The 18,757-nt window shown below is 40.6% G+C and overlaps 1 protein-coding gene across 6 annotated transcripts; it reads left to right on the top strand.

The window, feature by feature from the left end:
* The first annotated feature begins 1,363 nt into the window (after nt 1-1,363).
* Nucleotides 1,364-18,672, top strand: LOC108427023 (solute carrier organic anion transporter family member 1C1). Of its 6 annotated transcripts, none has more exons than XM_037541211.1 (17): nt 1,364-1,438; nt 1,784-1,899; nt 2,040-2,144; nt 2,339-2,456; nt 6,176-6,317; nt 6,929-7,061; nt 7,185-7,312; nt 7,500-7,652; nt 8,037-8,135; nt 8,684-8,914; nt 9,319-9,483; nt 10,825-11,020; nt 12,835-13,000; nt 14,168-14,352; nt 14,441-14,505; nt 14,762-14,879; nt 16,710-18,672. In XM_037541211.1, exons 4-17 carry the CDS (start codon nt 2,346-2,348, stop codon nt 17,143-17,145), a joined length of 2,328 nt encoding a protein of 775 aa, XP_037397108.1. In that variant the 5' UTR covers nt 1,364-1,438; nt 1,784-1,899; nt 2,040-2,144; nt 2,339-2,345; the 3' UTR covers nt 17,146-18,672. The 6 variants fall into 6 exon arrangements, with proteins under 6 accessions (XP_037397108.1, XP_037397104.1, XP_037397115.1 ...); XM_037541207.1 differs by having other exon boundaries at nt 2,022-2,144; XM_037541218.1 differs by lacking the exon at nt 8,037-8,135 and having other exon boundaries at nt 2,022-2,144.
* The last annotated feature ends 85 nt before the right edge of the window (nt 18,673-18,757 follow it).

The following is an 18,757-nucleotide window of genomic DNA, read 5'->3' as shown; positions in this document are numbered from 1 at the left end:
TGATGTAGTAGCCATTTCAGTCTCTTCCATTGTCACATTATCTGCCTTCCTTGCCTTTGGTTTCTGAGCCTTTTCCCAGAAGGAAATAAGGCTCTTCTTTTTCTTCCCTGACATTCTAAAAAAACAACGAACGGTTAAAAACATATCCATGTTCATGACAGCTCTAAGATGACTAAACCAAATTTATTCTACCCTATAATACCCAGAAAGACCCTATAAATACCCCAAAAAGTCTCTGACTAAACGAACATTTAAAACATCGTCAGGTTCCAGTGGTGCCGTTCTCCTTCTGTTGTTCACCGACGTGTGTTAGTCAGAATCGAATCGGACAGGTCTTCGCGCCTGACACTCTGGCTGAAACTCCACCCTCTTTGACTAGATCTGCCGCTCTGAAACAACAGAGCGATCTATATTCTGATTGGCTCAACGAGAGTACTTTATAATATGCAACCGATGGATTGGCTGAATAGGGTGTGATAACTGGGTAACTTCTCTGAGCACAGAAGCGCTGTGACCAGTGGCTGTGACTCGTTTGTAGACAGGGCGAATTAATTTTTGATTGGATTTTTTTTTTTAGAAAAAAAAAATCAAGAGTGAGAAATAGCACGTGTGGCGTGTGAGCGTGTGAACTCGCTGAGGTGCGTGTGTCACACGCTCAAAGCGTGAGACTTGAGAACAATGATAACTACATAGTAAACACTCAACAATATTAAGTTAATAGAAGTCATTGAAGTGAGGGATGGAAATGCTACACTTGTTGAGAGGTCCATGGTGGTCAAGGGGTAATATCAAGGTAATAAAGCCTTGTTTCTAGCCTTACTTAGCTATAGGAATGTGGAGGAGGCAAATACCTAATCTCTGCCCTGCTCTCTTCTGGCCCACAAAGCTATTTGGCTTCAGTTGCTCCACAGGCTGCTAGCAATGCTAATAACACATTCCTTTGGCTCAGGCCCAGGAGTGCTCTTGGGACAAAACTGGGCTAAATGCAGTCAAGCACACCTACTAGGTCAGCCAATAATTGACCAAAAATCATGCGAAGTACAGAATGTCTCAAATGTGATGCTAGTGTTTATTTGTTTTGTCTTCTGTTGTTCAGTCATTAGCTAATGTATCAGTTGGTTCTTACATTCAGTTGAGGCATAAATCTGAGAATGTAAACAAAATGAAGGCACAAAAAAATTGAGAAATAAGTGTGTTTCAAAGCACATCTAGTGCACTTAGCACTAAAATTGCAGTATCAGTGGTAAACAAGCCACGATGAATCTGGTGAGAGCTTTTTTTCGGCTGGATGGAACAGCCCTTTAGAAGTGTCTGTTGTGTTGTGGGTGTCCCTCAGGATCTGGCATGTGGACAGAATGGAAATGGCCAAAGGGCTTTGTGTGGTTTTGTGTGCAACTGCAGCCACAGGCTGGATTAGGACAGGCCGAAGATTTGAAAGGTAGACACCTGATCCCTCCGAGCACAGGCAAACTCACCTCTCCTTACTTTTACCCCTCCCCCCCCTCTCTCTGTCTCTGTCTCTTTCTTAGTGTCCCACTTTTCATGTTTCTTTCTTTTAGATTTCTCTGCATAAATTCTGTCGAATTTCTCTTTGCACTTTCACTCTCTTACATTCAGATTCTACTTTCCCTCCAATTTGTCTGCACTTCTCTCTCTTTGTCCTGTTCATTCTCCCTTTTTCTCACTTATTCTGCGTTTTTTCTGCATGTCTCAAAGTTTTTTGTGAATTCTCCTCCTTCTGGGGGCTTGTGCACCTGTGAAACCTCCTTCAATGTTTCTCCAGTCTCTTCAGCTTTCTCCAAATCCACCCCCACCTTCTCTCCAGATGAATAGATGACGGAGTGGTCTGTGGCTGGCAGAGGGGATTTACTAGAGCTTAGTCAGAGGGGGATTATCACTGTAAGTATGGAAAACTCTGAAAAACGTGCTTCTGTGCTTTGTGAATATAACTTTCTTGTTTGCCTCTCTTTTGTGCCCTGTAGCAGAGTGACTGATTTATCCCAATTTGTTTTTTGTTGGAGTTTGCTTGGCATGTTTAGTTATCTATTTTGAGGATGAGGCTAGAGAAAAGCTGACCTTCGTCTGGCACAGCACTTAAGAGGTCTCTTGTAGCTGGTTAAATCTTAATCCTCATACTATATAAGGTGGGTAACGTTTTTCCAAAGTGCATTTGATCGCAACACCTATGACACCGCAGATGTAAAGAATATTAAGATATTTTCTTACTGGCTGCTTAACATAGATATATGTCAGTGTGTCTCTTACAACCTTACAAACTACAAACTAGGTAACTGTTTTCCTAACAACTGTTAAAGAGCGTTTTACAAATTGCTCTCAGCATCAAAATGGTTGACCCGAGTGAAGAGGATAATGCAAAAATGACCAGCCAACAGGCACTCTGTACTCCTGATAAAGACACTGACACCCTCAAGGACCCCTGTTGCTCTACTCTTAAGGTAAGTATGTGTGTGTGTGTGTGTGTGTGTGTGTGTGTGTGTGTGTGTGAGAGAGAGAGAGAGAGAGAGAGAGAGATGTTCTCATTTTCAGGAATGAAAAAAAATTTCCTGAATTTGTAGTAAAACAAGATAAAACAGGACCAACAAACTAATCCTGACCATTTATTTTTGGTTACTTTTACAGTAGAATTTAGAGTTTTACTTGTTAAACTTTAGATACTTATACACTGTAAATAATGAGAAGTCGGTTTAACTTAAAATTATACGGCAGATCTAATTACACTGCTTTCCTTGATTTAACACAACTTGAGGTCACCAGAGTGCATCCAACTCAAACTTCTTAGTTTAATCAGAAGTCCTCCTAACTCTGATTTCTACTTCTAGTAACAATAGAATTTTCCTCAGTTTCACCACCTGGGACTCTTTCTATCTTGCAATCCCACAAGGCATTTTCTCCTCTTGGGCTTTCAGATGTGGAGAGCTGTGGGATCACTGGGTTTCAAACTCAAAATCTTCTGATGTTGGAGTGAACTCCTAGACCATTGCACATGTCACTGTGCTGCTTTTCAAAGCTCAAACAACAAATACTTTGTAATGTGCATTAAAATGAAGGGACATAATTATAACATAAATCAGATCAATTCCAGGAGGTTGTGAATGGCGCAATGATTTAAGCATTCACCCCCTCCAGGAAGCTGTGTGTTTGAACCCCAGTGATGCCATTTAAATCTAACATGTTATTATTACATGTCATTTCTTATATGCACACAAAATACCTATATTGCCATGTTATTATTACTTATAGGCACTTACATATTGCTAGGCCATTTCATTTAGTCCATTCATAATTTTCAAATGATGTCAAAAACTGAAAAATGACAAAAATGGAGGTACGAGGTTTTGTTCCGACAACAGCGATATATATATATATATATATATATATATATATATATATATATATATATATATATACATCCATCCATCCATCCTCCGGGGTTCGGGTCGTGGGGGCATCTTAAGCAATGAGGGCCAGACCTCCCTTTCCCCAGCCATTTCCACTAGCACTCCGGGGGGGATTCCGAGGCGCACCCAAGCCAGCTTGACAATATAGTCACGCTAGCGTGTTCTGGGTCTTCCCTGAGGTCTCCTCCCTGGTGGACTTGCCTGTGACACCTCACGAGGGAGGAGTCCAGGAGGCATCCTAACTAGATGCCCGAACCACCTCAAGTGGCTCCTCTTGATGTGAAGAAGCAGCGGCTCTACTCTGAGTCCCTCCCGGATGACCGAACTTCTCACCCTATCTCTAAGGGAGAGTCCAGACACCCTGCGGAGGAAACTCATTTCGGCCGCTTGTATTCGCGATCTTATTCTTTCGATCATTACCCAAAGCTCATGACCATAGGTGAGGAAAGGTAGATCGACCGGTAAATCGTGAGCTTTGCCTTGTGGCTCAGCTCTTTCTTTACCACAACAGTCCGGTATAGAGCCCGCATCACTGCAGACCCAGCACCAATCCGCCTGTCAATCTCCCGCTCCCTTGTACCATCACTCGTGAACAAGACCCCGAGATACTTAAACTCCTCCACTTGAGGCAAGAGCTTATCCCAGACCCAGACAAGGCTCTCCACCCTTTTCCGCCTGAGAACCATGGTCTCGGATTTAGAGGTACTGATTCTCATCCCGGCCGCTTCACACTCGGCTACAAACCGATCCAGCGAAAGCTGAAGTTCACGGCCTGATGTCCCCAATAGGACCACATCATCTGCAAACAGCAGCGATGTGACCTTGAGGTCACCAAACCGGACACCCTTCATCCCCTGACTGCGCCTAGAAAATCTAGCAATAAAAATTATGAATAGAATTCATAACTCTCACTGGGAACGAGTCTGACTTACTGCCGGCCATGCGAACCAAGCTCCTGCTTTGCTTATACAGGGCCTGAATGGCTCGTAGCAAAGAGCCATGTACCCCGTACTCCTGAAGCACCTCCCACAGAATACCTCGGGGAACACAGTCAAATGCCTTCTCCAGATCCACAAAGCACATGTGGACTGGTTGGGCAAACTCCCATGAGCCCTCCAGAATCCTGGAGAGGGTGAAGAGTTGGTTCAGTGTTCCACGACCAGGGCAGAACCCGCACTGCTCCTCCTGGATCCAAGGTTCGACTATAAGCTGAACTCTCTTCTCCACTACCCCTGCATAGACCTTACCAGGGAGGCTGAGGAGTGTGATTCCCCTGTAGTTGGAACACACCCTCTGGTCCCCTTTTTTAAAAAGAGCCACCACCACCCCAGTCTGCCTATCCAGTGGCACCGCCCCTAATTGTCCACGCAATGTTTAAAAGGCGTGTCAGCCAAGACAGCCCCACAACATCCAGAGCCTTGAGGATCTCATCCACCCCTGGAGCCTTGCCACCAAGGAGCTTTTTAGCTACCTTAATGACTTCGGCCTCAGTAATGGACAAGCCTATTCCCGTGTCTCCAGACTTTGCCTCCTCACTGGAGAACGTGTCAGTGGGATTGAGAAGGTCCTCAAAGTATTCCTTCCACCGCCCAATGACATCTTCAGTCAAAGTCAGCAGCACATCATCTCCACTATATACAGTGCTAGTGGCACACTGCTTTCCCCTTCTGAGTCGCCTGATGGTTTGCCAGAATCTTTTAGGAGCCGACTTAAAGTCACTTTCCAAGTCCTCACCAAACTCCTCCCACACCCGAGTTTTTGCCTTGGCGACGACTGAAGCCACAGATCGCTTGACCTGTCGATACCTGCCAGCTGCCTCTGGTGTCCCATACTACCTTGCGGCCACAGGGACAGTCAGCCGCTACAACAATGGAAGAGTGGAGACATGGCCCATTCTGAGTCAATATCCCCCACCTCCCCTGATATCTGGTCAAAGTTCTGACGGAGGTGTGAGTTGAAGATCAATCTGACAAGTTCTTCTGCCAGATGTTCCCAGCAAACCCTCACTATACGTTTGGGTTTGCCCAGTCTGACCGGCATCTTCCCCCACCACCTGATCCAACTCACCACCAGGTGGTGATCAGTTGACAGCTCAGCTCCTCTCTTTACCCGAGTGTCCAAAACACATGGCCGCAAGTCCGATGACACGACTACAAAGTCAATCTTTGAACTGCGGCCTAGGGTGACCTGGTGCCATGTGCACTTATGGACATCCTTGTGTTCAAACATGGTGTTCGTGATGGACAAACTGGTTTGCACAGAAGTCCAAAACCTGAACCTCACTCGGGTTCAGATCAGAGAGGCCATTCCTCCCAATCACACCCCTCCAGGTCACACTGTCATTGCCCACATGAGCGTTAAAGTCCCCCAGTAGGACAATAGAGTCTCCAGGAGGAGCACTTTCAAGCATCCTTCCCAAGGACTCTAAGAAGGCTGGGTACTCTGAACTGCTGTTCGGTGCATAAGCACAGACAGCAGTCAGGACCCGTTCCCCAACCCGAAGGCGTAGGGAAGCTACCCTCTCGTCCACCGGAGAAAACCCCAACATACAGGCACCGAGTTGAGGGGCTCTGAGAAAGCCCACACCTGCTCGCCGAGTGTATATGAATTTGTGTTTTAACCTTTTGTTTCTTCATCTACCTCATCCATGTATTAAAAACTAACTAATAAAACTAATAAAGTTCTGCATAACCTGCCTAAAGCCACAGTGCAGGAGGCTGATTATCCTCTGTTCTTCTGTCCTGGGAATCCCACAGATGTTCATCATGTCCTTGTCCTTCGCCTACTTCTCCAAGGCTTTATGTGGCACCTACATGAAGAGTTCTATCACTCAGATAGAGAGAAGATTCGACCTGTCCAGCTCACTGGTCGGCCTGATCGATGGCAGCTTTGAGATGGGTAAAAAAACAATGTGTGTGTGTATGTTGACAGTGTACTGCTCTCATAGACATCTATCATTTATTTAATAATGCAAAATGCACAAAAATGCACATAATAATAATAATAATCATAATAATAATAATAATCATAATAATAATTGTAGTACTGGTAGTAGTACTGTAGTAGTAGTAGTAGTAAAGATTGTTCAGATAACACTTTTTCATGCACATAAAAGAAGTTCATTACTTATAATGAGCAAAAATAAAGCATAAAGTTATAAATATATATAATTTTGTAAGCGTTTAGATGAATAAGCTTAATCTGAATGTATTTATAACTTTACAGTACATGTTTGCTAGTCATGTACTGGCTAGCTATTTATTTTTACCAAAACACTCACTTGCAAAACACTAGGTAAAATTTTGGTAGTATCATTATTGTGTTAGTGGTCATGAAATTTAATTTTAAAACAATAAAAATAGCTAAGGTATAGGGGCATTCAAAGAAAATAGATTTAGGTCTAAAATCCAAGGCCAGACTGCATTTTTAAGCTCAGAGTAGACCAGTTCAGTAGATTGATCCATGTGGGTGTGTGTGTTTCTTATTCTCTTAATGCTGCTCTCCTGCAGGTAACCTGCTTTTTCTGGCTGTAGTTAGTCATTTCGGGGCAAAGCTACACAGACCCAGGCTCATTGGATCAGGCTGTTTTCTGATGGCTATTGGCTCTGCAATCACAGGATTGCCACACTTCTTCATGGGACGGTACAGTTTCATCATTGAGCAGTGATTTTCTGGCTTTTCTGTACCTCTGTGGTATGTCAGTTGTTTGAAGATTCACCACTTCTATTGAAAACGCTATCCCTTTTCTGGCTTTCATTTTCACAGATATAAATATGACACAGTTATTCAAGGCTCACTGAATGAAACTAACAGTGTAGCAGCCTGTCAGGAAGCCACAGTGCAAAGCAATTACCCAAATATACATCAAGAATCTTCAGTGAACTTTAACACAGGTACGCTGCTGGTACTTTTGAGGTCCAAAGACATTATGATTTATTTGTCCACATGAGCAGAAAATTCATAAGGAGAAACCTAAACTGATAGAACCCACTTTTTTTCCCTACAATTTTTCTTATGTGGAAAACAGCCATAAGGCATTTTTCTGAATCTGAACATAAAAGAAAATCTTGTTTGTTGCAGGCTCAGACTGTGAGAAAGAACCTGGTTCCTACATGTGGGTTTATGTGTTCCTGGGAAATGCCCTGAGGGGGATAGGAGAAACCCCAGTCACTCCCCTCGGCATCTCATACATTGACGACTTTGCGAAAGCAGAGAACTCTGTGTTTTACATAGGTAATGTTACATTTTTCATGATTTTTCTAAGGAACTCTGAAGGAACCTGATTTCAGATTACAATCACAAATCACAGAAACAGTCACCATAACTAATGTAGAGTACTGTGATATTGGAGGCCCGGATCTCCACACAATTTGGTGATTTCCCTGCTCAAACACGCCTGATTGAACTCAAAAAGCCAGGTTTAGAGAATTGGAGCAGAGAAATCAGTAAACCATGCTGGACTTCACTCCTTAGTTTGAAACCCAACTATTACCACATGTAATCATTTTGTTGACCTTCGGCATAAATATTCTTTATTTCCTACAACATTTTATCACTTAGCCTAGTCTCAAATTTGCCTGGTTTTTTTTTTTGGTTGGACACAATGTCCAATAACAGCTTGTCTCCAGACCATCTCGTTGCTGGGGCCCATGTTTGGCTTCCTGATGGGCTCCATGTGTGCCAAACTGTATGTGGATATTGGATTTGTCAATGTTGGTAAGCTCTCCATTTGACTAATTGTGTTATACATTCTGATGTCTCACATATGTGAAATCTTTTTAGTCTGTCTGACAATACATGCATTATGTGGTTCATATAGTCATATGCAAAAGTTTGATCACCCCTGGTCAGTTTTTGTTGATGTGAATCAAAGTTAACTCATCCTGATCAGGAAACTTAAATGTTGCTTTTTAGTGTACAATTAACATTTATTTGCCAAGTTTAACAAAGTTTTGCACAGGCCAGATATAAAGAGTATTAAGTAATATAAGAGTTACTTGACCAGGAGTGCCCAAATTTTTATTTACTAAAGGGAAACTTCATCCAAAAAGGAAAAATGGAATCACTACATCTGTTGTAAACATGCTTACTTGCATCTTATAGTTTCTGCTGAAGTGGTCTCTATAAAGCAAGGTTTACCCATTTAAAGAGTCAGAACCCCCCTTCTGATGATGTACCTTGGAAGTGGGAAGGTGTTTTATTTCATTAGCTAGTGAATTCAGATGGAAGCAGATATTTAACATCACTGTGGCTTTTTTTTGTAGACTCTGTGACCATAACCCCCAAAGATGCACGATGGGTGGGGGCCTGGTGGCTCGGTTTCTTTGTGTCATCCAGCATCTTGCTCCTGGCTGGCATTCCTTTCTGGTTCTTCCCTCGTTCCTTACCAAAGCAAGCTGAGGAACAACGGGAAGATCCTAGCTCTCCACATGGCTATCAGGAACATTCTGCACATCCAGCTACCCCAACTATGAAACTGGTAGACATTGCAAAAGGTATGTCTCTTTTGGATTCTAGCTACTAACAGTGGCCTCCTTGAGGTTTTTTTTCCAGGATGATAACAAAAGATTAGCAGTGTTCGAGCCTGATGAATTTCCCCCTAACTCATAACGTAGATAATTAGGGCATGCTGGGTGTCTGAACTTTACTGCTGTAGTTTTGTACTGGAGCCAATAGGCTAATGTAACTAACAAGTAATTGATGTTGGCATTGCACTGCATGCCTAAATCATCACTTGCATCAAACCATTGAATTAAATGATCTCAAATAGACTTGTTTATATGGTTTCTGACACTGTATGACATGCTTTATATATAAACATGAACAAATGTGTGCTGCACTGCTAAAACAGTAGTAGCAAACGTGAAGTGTGAATTGTGTAAAATGTTCTGTTGTACAGGTTTCTTGCCCTCACTAAAGAAACTCCTGGGCACTCCAGTCTACTTGCTTCTGCTCTGTGGGAGCATTCTCAATTTCAACTCATTTATCGGCTTGATCACCTTCAAGGCCAAGTACATGGAGCAACAGTTTGGCCAATCTGCCTCCAGAGCAAACTTCCTCATTGGTGAGTCTCTGTAGCTAAAATTGGACGCAAAGCCTTTGTTCTGATCTGCAAGAAGTCCAATAATATCATGCAATAATAGACAATAAGGCAGGTAATATGAAATATGTAAAAAAAAAAAAAACTTTTTTTTATTGCAATAACAAACTCATTCCATCTCAGCAAACAGTACTGCCCACTGAAAGGGTCCTTTGTGCTGCTATGCTTTAGTGGGTGGCCAAATTTTAAATGGCCTGATTAATCAGTCATATTAATCTCAGTGTGACGTACAATACTGGGCAAAAGCCGTATGTCTATGCACTATGCATTTATTTATTCACAAAAAGCAGTATAAATACAAATAAACAATAAATAGTGATTTGGTGTTTTAGCTTAACCATTTCTAAAGCTCTCCTCGAGGAAATCCTATATTTACAGTTATCATCCATAGAAACCTAAGTTATCAAAGCTTTATTACATTAAATCAGTTACTGCTGATGGAATTTAACAAGCCCATACAATAGCTGGAGTGCAGTGAGAAGTAATTAACTCTAGTCTGCTAACCAATCATGTCCAGCTAGTCTAAGACTTTCAAGACATTGTAAGGTACAGTGGCAGCTGGGTATGATGTCATTGTTGGAATAAAACCTTGGGGGTTTTAGACTTTTTGGTCCAAATTTGAAAATGCCAGCTGCCCTTTACAATGTGCTAACATTGGTAAAATATCAATAACTTTTTAAAAGGTAAAATTCTAAAAATGTTTGTTGTAATGTCATACAGTGTTTTCACTAGGGGTGGATGATATGTCAGAAATATTATATTATGCTATAATTTTTAAAATGATTTGACAATATCCAAGATTTAATTATCTGGAACAGACAAAACAGAGCCTGTAATATTACAAATAAAAACACTATACTATTAATAATAATAATAATAATAATAATAACATACAACTACAATGATTGTTATTCAATGTTGTATAAACTGCACTGCACCAAATCCAATTAAACAGGCCTAATTATTCTCACATAGCCATGAACAATGTAGTCAGTGTTATTTATGTACTGATGATATCTACAATATGCTCAGAAATGCATATTGTGACATAATTTATCATCATAGCGATAAAATAGCATCATATTGCAACACTCTTAGTTTTTACTTTCTTTTGCACTGTACTGACTCGAAACGGTCCTCACCATAGAATTTAATTTTGCTTTTAATAGTCTCATGCAGCCACATTGTCTTGGCAGGTGTGAGGTGGAACTTGCAGAGTGATGTTCTGCTCCCCCTGGTAGCTAAATCAACCCTGCTTCATGCTCTAAATTATGTCATAAAAGTTTTCGCACTGTACCCATGCAGGTGTACTGAATCTGCCGGTGGTTGCTGTGGGGATCTTTCTGGGTGGTCTTGTGATGAAGAGGTATAAGCTGAGTGTGGTTTCTGGAGCTCAGCTCTCCTTCCTCACCTCCTTCTCGGCCTACCTGCTCATGCTCCTGCAATTCGGCACCAAGTGTGACAATCTGCGCATGGCTGGCCTCACTGTGTCCTATAACGGGTACTGTAGACTGTGTGTACTTTGTTTAAAGAAAAAGACTGATTACATACATGATCCAGGGCTTAAATGCTTCAGAATTACTCTTTAATTAGAGTACTTGCTTGCTTTACATATTGCTTGGGAAGGAACGCACACACACATCTTCTAAGCCGCTTCTCCATCTGGGTTGTGGGGGGTGCTGCAGCCTATCCCAGATGTCATAGGGCAGAAGGCAGGATACACCCTGGACAGGCCGCTAGTCCATCTCAAGACTGACAATTGGCCTGATTGCATGCCTTTGGGAGGAAACCCATGCAGACACAGGGAGAACATGCAAAGCTCCACACAGAAAGGACCCTGGTTGCGTGACCGGGGGAATCAAACCCAGGCCATTCTTGCTGTGAGGGATTTTGGTTCTTTAGTTTAGAACTGAAGCTGCTAGGCTAACGTTGCCAACAAACACTTGAAGTCAATATTCACCCAAACCATTTCCTTAAACACTTGCCCAAAATCTCTCTCAACCTGCTCAAACCCTATCCAGACCTTTAGGTCCAGATCAGAATTTAGGTCCAGACCCACCTGCGATATTATCATCATATTTTGGTCATGTAGTTGTGGCAAGTGCAAGATGACGGTGACTGAGACAGAATGTCTCTGGAAATGGTAGAAAAGTACCAGAAAGCAGGGTGGTAATGTAATTCCAAATCCATGCACTATTGCAATGGAACACACATCTTTTTTATTATATAGCACGTGGAGATGGCGTTGGTTCTTTTTTACTTTTTCACATATAGCAGTCTGATTCTGCAGCATGGGGAGCTGTTAATCATTTAGTGTGTCATTTAGTAAATAGTTCTTGAAACAGTTTTCAACAAATGTGTATCTCAGTATTATATCGACTAATATGTGATTTTCATTAAATATTTTTATTAATCCTGTTCATTTTAAAAGGTGTATAAGCTAAAAATAGAATAGAAAAAATTGCTCTAGGCTGCAGCGGATTGTTTGTGTGTTGTGTACTAATCCCAGTTTTTAACAGGAAAATGTTGAACTAAATATTTTCAGATATAGCCCAGGCCTACCTGTTTACTTACTCTGTTTACTTCTAAATCATCACACTTCAAACTGCATTGGGTTGTTAGGTAATCTCAGATTGGCTTGATTATTTTGTATTTTGTATTTCTGGCATATTACATACTGTCATTTATGGAAACAAAGTACAAGGTGCAGACAAATTTCAGGCATCAAGAAGAAGACCAACCACTTAGCTATAGATTATACTTCATACAGTATTAGAAAATAATAAGCAAGTCTACTGAGATTGATACTTAACAACTTAACATAGTTTGAGGTGAGTTTGTGATGAGGTGTTCATGCTGTTTGCGCAATGCTAGTTGGTGTATTCCAATTACTTTATGAAGTACTGTGATGTCTGGTAAAGAAAGAGATGAGGGAAAAATCGCACTTTCAGGAAGAGTTCCATTATTGAACCAGCAGCAGTGGAGCACCACTGCCCAGTGCTGGCTGAAAGGCCAAGAATCAATCACTACATACCTTCAGATGAGGGTAGACACACACCCCACACCCTTTGTCATGAGACTCTGTGTGTCCACAGCCAATAAAATCAATAGTGGAAGGTGATTGTTTTGGCTGATTAACTATATTTGAGTGTTTATTTGACATTTTTTATTACAGCATTAATCCATACATTTAATTGGCCATTTCAACAGTAAATTGAGTGCTGTGAATATCTGCAGTTGACTCATCATCCTCTTTGTTACCCTGAAAACAAGAAGTGCTAGCTCTAACTCATAATCTACGTTTTGCCCCCTCAGGACCCCTCAGATTTCATATGATGCACAAACACTGTTCTCACAGTGTAACCAGCAATGTTCCTGTTCTGCAGCTGAGTGGGATCCAGTGTGTTCTGATGATGGCATTACATACATATCTCCATGTTTAGCAGGATGTATGAGTTCCTCTGGACACGGAAAAAACACGGTAAGATTCCGAGTGAACAGGAGAGAAACTCCTGGTAAGCACAAAGACAAAGACAGGAACAGGGCCTGTCTTTGTTGGCTGCAGCCCCTCCACCTCTACCTAAAGTCAACCCCCTTCCTTGAGTGTCCTGTCATATGGAATATCTGTTGATACAGAATCGGATTTTTGGAGTTTTATAGCTAATTTTGTAGACAGTTGAAGTAAAAAAAAATAATACCAGTCTAATTGAGTTACATAAATCGCTATTGTTATTTTCTGCATAATGTGACACACTAAACTGATACTTTTTACCTGTTTTTTTAAATGTACAAATTTCTAATGTTTAATATGATCCAGTTTGATCAAATCAGGTGAAGATGATGGGCACCAATTTAAATGCCAAAGTAGATTTGTGCATAGGGGTACACCCAGGGGTTAAATTAAGATTTCAGAGGTGGGAAGCCTGATTTTTTCCATGGATGTCAACAGTGTGGGAACAGTATTGTTCAATTTGCATGGACCAAAGGTGCTGCAGTTTCCCTGAGTATATAATCTGATCTACTTTGGCACACATACATACACTGAAAGGTCACTTCTGTAGGTATGCTCTCTCGTATCTACATTCATTGTGTATTTTATCAGCTCCACTTATCATATAGGTGCACTTTGTTGGCCCCCTTTTACCCTGTACACCAATAGTCATGACTGCCACAGGACCAAGAACAATATACAAGTACACCTATATGGTAATTGGAGCTGAGTCTTTTTTTTTTTGTTTTTTGAGTCAATTATTATGGGAAATAGAAATAGAAAGTCCACTGGCAGATCATTTCAGACTGCAATATACAACAGGAGTTGCAGAAGACCTGAGAATGGCAAATGCTAAAGGAAGGGGACAAAGGTAAAGTTGTTCCTTTTTCTGGTAAAGGGGTTAACATTTCTGTTTTCCCTTTCTTTTGCATTTGCCATTCTCCTGTCTTCGCAGGCATAGATTACATAGCTAAAATTATCTGCCAACTACCATTTTTGCAGTGAACCACAGTTGAGAGTTGAGTTCCATGACAGTAGAAGGCAACATGTTCATTTAGGCAGCCAAAATGAAAAATGTTATCCTCTCTATCCAAACAACAGTTTCCCTTTTTTTCTTTACTTTCTTTTTTTTTTTGCATTTGTCTATCTCTATCTCAGGCCTTCCACAACTGCAGCTGTGTATTGAGTCCTTCACCAGTAGAAGGCAGTACTTCAGTATCTCTTGGTCAGTGTCCCCGGGGTCCAGCATGCAGTCGCAGCTTCACCTCCTACATGGCCGTGTCCGTCCTCAGCTCCTTCATTAATTCTCTGGGGACCACGCCTGCATACATGGTCATTATAAGGTGCCATTTCTGATTTTAGTTTTGTAATATCAAAGCATAGATTGTTCCTTGAGAAAAAAAAGAGATGTACTAAGTGGATGTATTATAGGTGCATCAGTCCTGAGCTGAAGTCACTGGCACTGGGCATTCAGACTCTGGTGATAAGAACTCTAGGTAAGCAAGAGAAAAAAAGAAATAAACCATCAGTCCAAAGTGAACACTACCCTGTGAAATCAGCTATAAAAGTACTTATATTATACGGCTTAATATTAATGCAAGCAATACAAATGTTCAATTTTTCAGCAGAAGCGAACCTTCATTATGATGATGTCAGTTATTCTACACTAGCTTTTTGGTTGAAACATTTCTGTAAATACATGTTCTAACTTTTGTCTAGACTTTTATAATCTATGTATCCTCTCTGATTCAGCGGGTATTCCAGCTCCAGTGTATTTTGGGGCCCTGATTGACTCCACCTGTTTGAAATGGGGTATGAAAAAGTGCGGAGGCCGAGGCGCATGTCGCTTATACAACTCAGACAAGTACAGGTGTGTGTGTGTGTGTGTGTGTGTGTGTAGGTGTGTGTGTGTGTGCATGTGTATTGACTTGATGTACAAGAATTGAAGCTGCTTGTAGGTTATTGCTTTAAAGAGCTTAATTTTCTTAATTGCTTTGCTGTCCCTTTAACTACTCAGTAGTCAACCCTACTGCACCATGGCAGTCGACAGAAGTGAGCAGTCAAACAAAATAATACAATTAAACTTTACAACTATAATAAATAGTAACGGTAAACGAAATGAATGATTTTTAAATATGTATACTTAACTTAAAGTATACTTATTTATACTTGTTGTTACTTATGTTTTATCCTCATTAATATATACCAGCTAGCTAATGAATTAGAACTCCCATTTCACAATTTCAGTGTTCTGTTTATCTTTTACATACATGAACCACATGAACACACAGACTGGGTGAAAGTTCCTCCTTGGAGAAAACTGCTAAGCTACTTGCAGTATTTAAGGAACGTTAGAATTTTTTGTCTAAGCTGGATTTCTCTGTGGTAAAAATGAATGGATTTTTTTGTCAATATTATGCACTGTGGTTAACAAAATTACTAAGATGAAACATATATTTTGCTAGATGCAAGCTAACATTGATGCACACTAAATTGACACCAAAACAGTTACGTACACAATAATACTCAAAACTACCCAGCAAGCTTCGTCAAGTGCAGTAGTTTAGCTGCTTTGGGAGTGGAGTGGAATAGCTGGTGTTATTACATAACACTGTTGAAATGAATAGTAGACTTACTTTAATGTGATGTCATTTCAGTGCCCAGAGGTTTTAGTTTGCTGTCAGCGTGGATGTTTTGACTCCTAACTGAGCTCGTAATTCATTTAGCTTAGTATTTTTGACACTTGAGAAACATTATTCTTGAATTGTTGTGCTACCAGTGCCGAGAGTCCATGACTGAGGTATCCTTGAGCAAGACACCTAACCCCCAGTTGCTCCCCAGGCACTGTGGATAGGGCTGCCCATTGCTCCGGGCAAGTGTGCTCACTGCCCCCAAATGTGTGTGTATTCACTAGTGTGTATGTAGTGTTTCACTTCACGGATGGGTTAAATGTGGAGGTGGAATTTCCCTGTTTGTGGGATTAAAAAAGTATCACTTAACTTATTTGCTGGTACCGTCTTTCACAGAGTGGTGAACTCCTCATTATTTTTATTTCTGAAGGACTCTCTGAGATGCTCTTTCTATACCCAGTCATGTGACTCACCTGTTGCCAATTATGTAGATTGTTACTGTCCAAGTCTGTTTGGACTCGCCAGGTGGACTCACCAGTATTTTATTAATAGTTTGTTAGTCTACCAGTGGGAAGTTTTGAATTGTGCTGTCTCAAAGTCCAGCTTAATTCAAAGCTATTATCCATTTACTTAAATTGTCTGTTTATAGTTGACAATAAATGTATAAATTCACATATAAAAATGCATAAAACATTTTGAGACTCCTTATATATCACATCATATTGAGAGGTAAACAAAGTTGTACAATCTTTAAAAAATAAATAAAATAAAAGAAATAAATGAATAAATAGGCCATACTAGAGATCAGATTTCTTCTTAAGTGGTAGGAATAAGAGGTCATGGTGTTTACAGTAAAAAGACTTTTTTATAGCAACTAATAAAGTTACAATCAAAGTTTGTTGCTAATGCTAAAATAGTAAATCCATAAGAAATATATTATTTTGGTAATATTTTGCTTTTTTTAAATTAATCAACTGCATTTTTAGAGTACCTTACCCAGTGAAGATCTTTAGCATAGGTATTATTATTTAAGCAAATTTGACTAATTTGTTATGATCTCTGTTTTCCAGAGTGATCTTCTTAGGCCTGATCTCATGTTTGAGTGGCTCCTCATACTTCTTCGTCATTGCTGTCATCATACTGTTGAGGAAGCAGTTCAGTAAGGAAGCTCTAAGAGCCCTCCAGGAAGCTAACCAGGGCCGACTTGAGCTACACTCACCGCAACTGCACTGTGATGAGGTGTCAGAACATTGCTGCAGTCCATCACAACCTGGAGGAGAGGCTTTAGTCCCCAGTGAGAGGACAGTAGAGACAACAGAGTCTTACGCACCACATGAATGCCCAGCATCACCATCAACAGTGACCCCAGAGAAGCCAGGGGTCATTGTCACGGAACGGGTTAATGGGCTAACTGGAGTGGACGGCAACTTAGAATCAGCCTACGGAGGACAGCAGGACTTGGAAACAGAATCCAGAGACCCAGCTAAGGAACTAGCTGTAGCCTAACTCACTCACTTTGTTACTACACTGCATTGAATAGTACTTGATTCAAATGTTTATATCATTTAGACATGAATGAAATACATCAGCACAGTTTTGTAAAGCTTGCCTAATCTAGCAACAGTTGCTATGACAGACTGCATTTGTTTACAGAGGTTGCATTGGTTTAATAGCCCATATTTTACTCATGTGGGAATGATGTACACATATGAAGGTTCAGTGAGGACCTTCCTTTTTCAGCAAGTCTGTTTCTCAGAGACTGTATTCTTAAATAAAGAACTGGTTAATAGCTCCGTAATCATACTTTCACAGATTGCTGAAAATTCATCTCTCTAATGGACTCATTAGTCACTCGCTTAGTCACCTCCTTGAACCATATCTGCTTGTGTTTGGAGTGAAATTAAGTTTTTCTTGTGCCTTACAAGAAAAAGGTGCCTTAAATTTACATGATTCAGCCAGTTGGTTGCACACAAATATAACTATCTGTCAGTACTGAATATCTGTCAGTTCACTTCTTTTGGCAAGACTTATTATATTTTTAACCCAAATGCAACCAGCTGTGCAATTTTTTGCATTTGCATTTGCATTTGTGTTTGCGTTTGACTGAGGATGAGCAGCATGACCTTGACACTGTTCATTAGCTGGGATAATGGAGAGGATGCCTCCACTAACACAAGTAGCCATCTCATTATCAGCCAGGTCATAGGTGTATTAGCTTTGCCTGCTGCTTCAGCTGACCGATAGGTAAAATTCTGTGGAACTAATCAAACTCAAAGATGAGGTTCTGGGTGAGAAGTGTGCTGGCCACACCTTGCCTCCTTTCCATGGGGCGACATCATTTCTCAGTGATTGATGGGATGGAAGAGCAAACAACAGCAACCACAGAAACACATTTTACTGATTTACTGTATTAGAATGTTTTGTAGGGTTTAGATTTCTTTCACAAAAGTGCATTGAATGAAATTGATTCAAATGTGTTTCCACATGAATAAAATATGTTACATAGGCACATTTATTGCCAAACGTAAGTAAACTAAAAGACAAATTTGCATTGGTGTAAGGCATTTTATATATGCAGACATTATGCATACCTTTGGATATAAGCATTGCTTTTTCCAGTGCAAACATTCACATACTGTAATGTATCATACTATGCAAAGGTTGTTTGATTTGCAAATGTTGTTTTTTATCCATTTAATTTTATTAGCTCAGCATCTTGACAGCTACACATCCTTTCAGACTCAGTGTTGAGTTGTCTTCTCACAGTGGAAAGATGGACAGAAACACCTATGGATTTTTTTCAGATCTGAAGCAGAGATGGAAGCTGTAATGGTAGTAGTTGTGGTGGTCTCCCAGGTCTTAGATGCTTGTTAGACATCCCACTTTCTCTGCATCTTTTAATTTCCAAAACTCCAGTTTCCTTTCGTTTCCTTATATACAGCACAGTACTGTATAATACTGTATATGGGCTGATGTGCATATTTAATTGCAACACTAAAATCTTTTGTTGAAGACCAAACAATAAGATCCTAATAAATATCCCTCAAATGACATAAACTTATTTTTTGCACTCAGTGACACTTGATGTAGTTGGTACAAAGCCTGAAATAATAAGTGT

The sequence above is a fragment of the Pygocentrus nattereri genome, chromosome 1, assembly GCF_015220715.1.
Source record: "Pygocentrus nattereri isolate fPygNat1 chromosome 1, fPygNat1.pri, whole genome shotgun sequence".
In the NCBI taxonomy this organism is placed as follows: Eukaryota; Metazoa; Chordata; class Actinopteri; order Characiformes; family Serrasalmidae; genus Pygocentrus; species Pygocentrus nattereri.
Note: the sequence above shows the minus strand (reverse complement) of the source record. Positions and strands in the feature narration are given on the sequence as shown.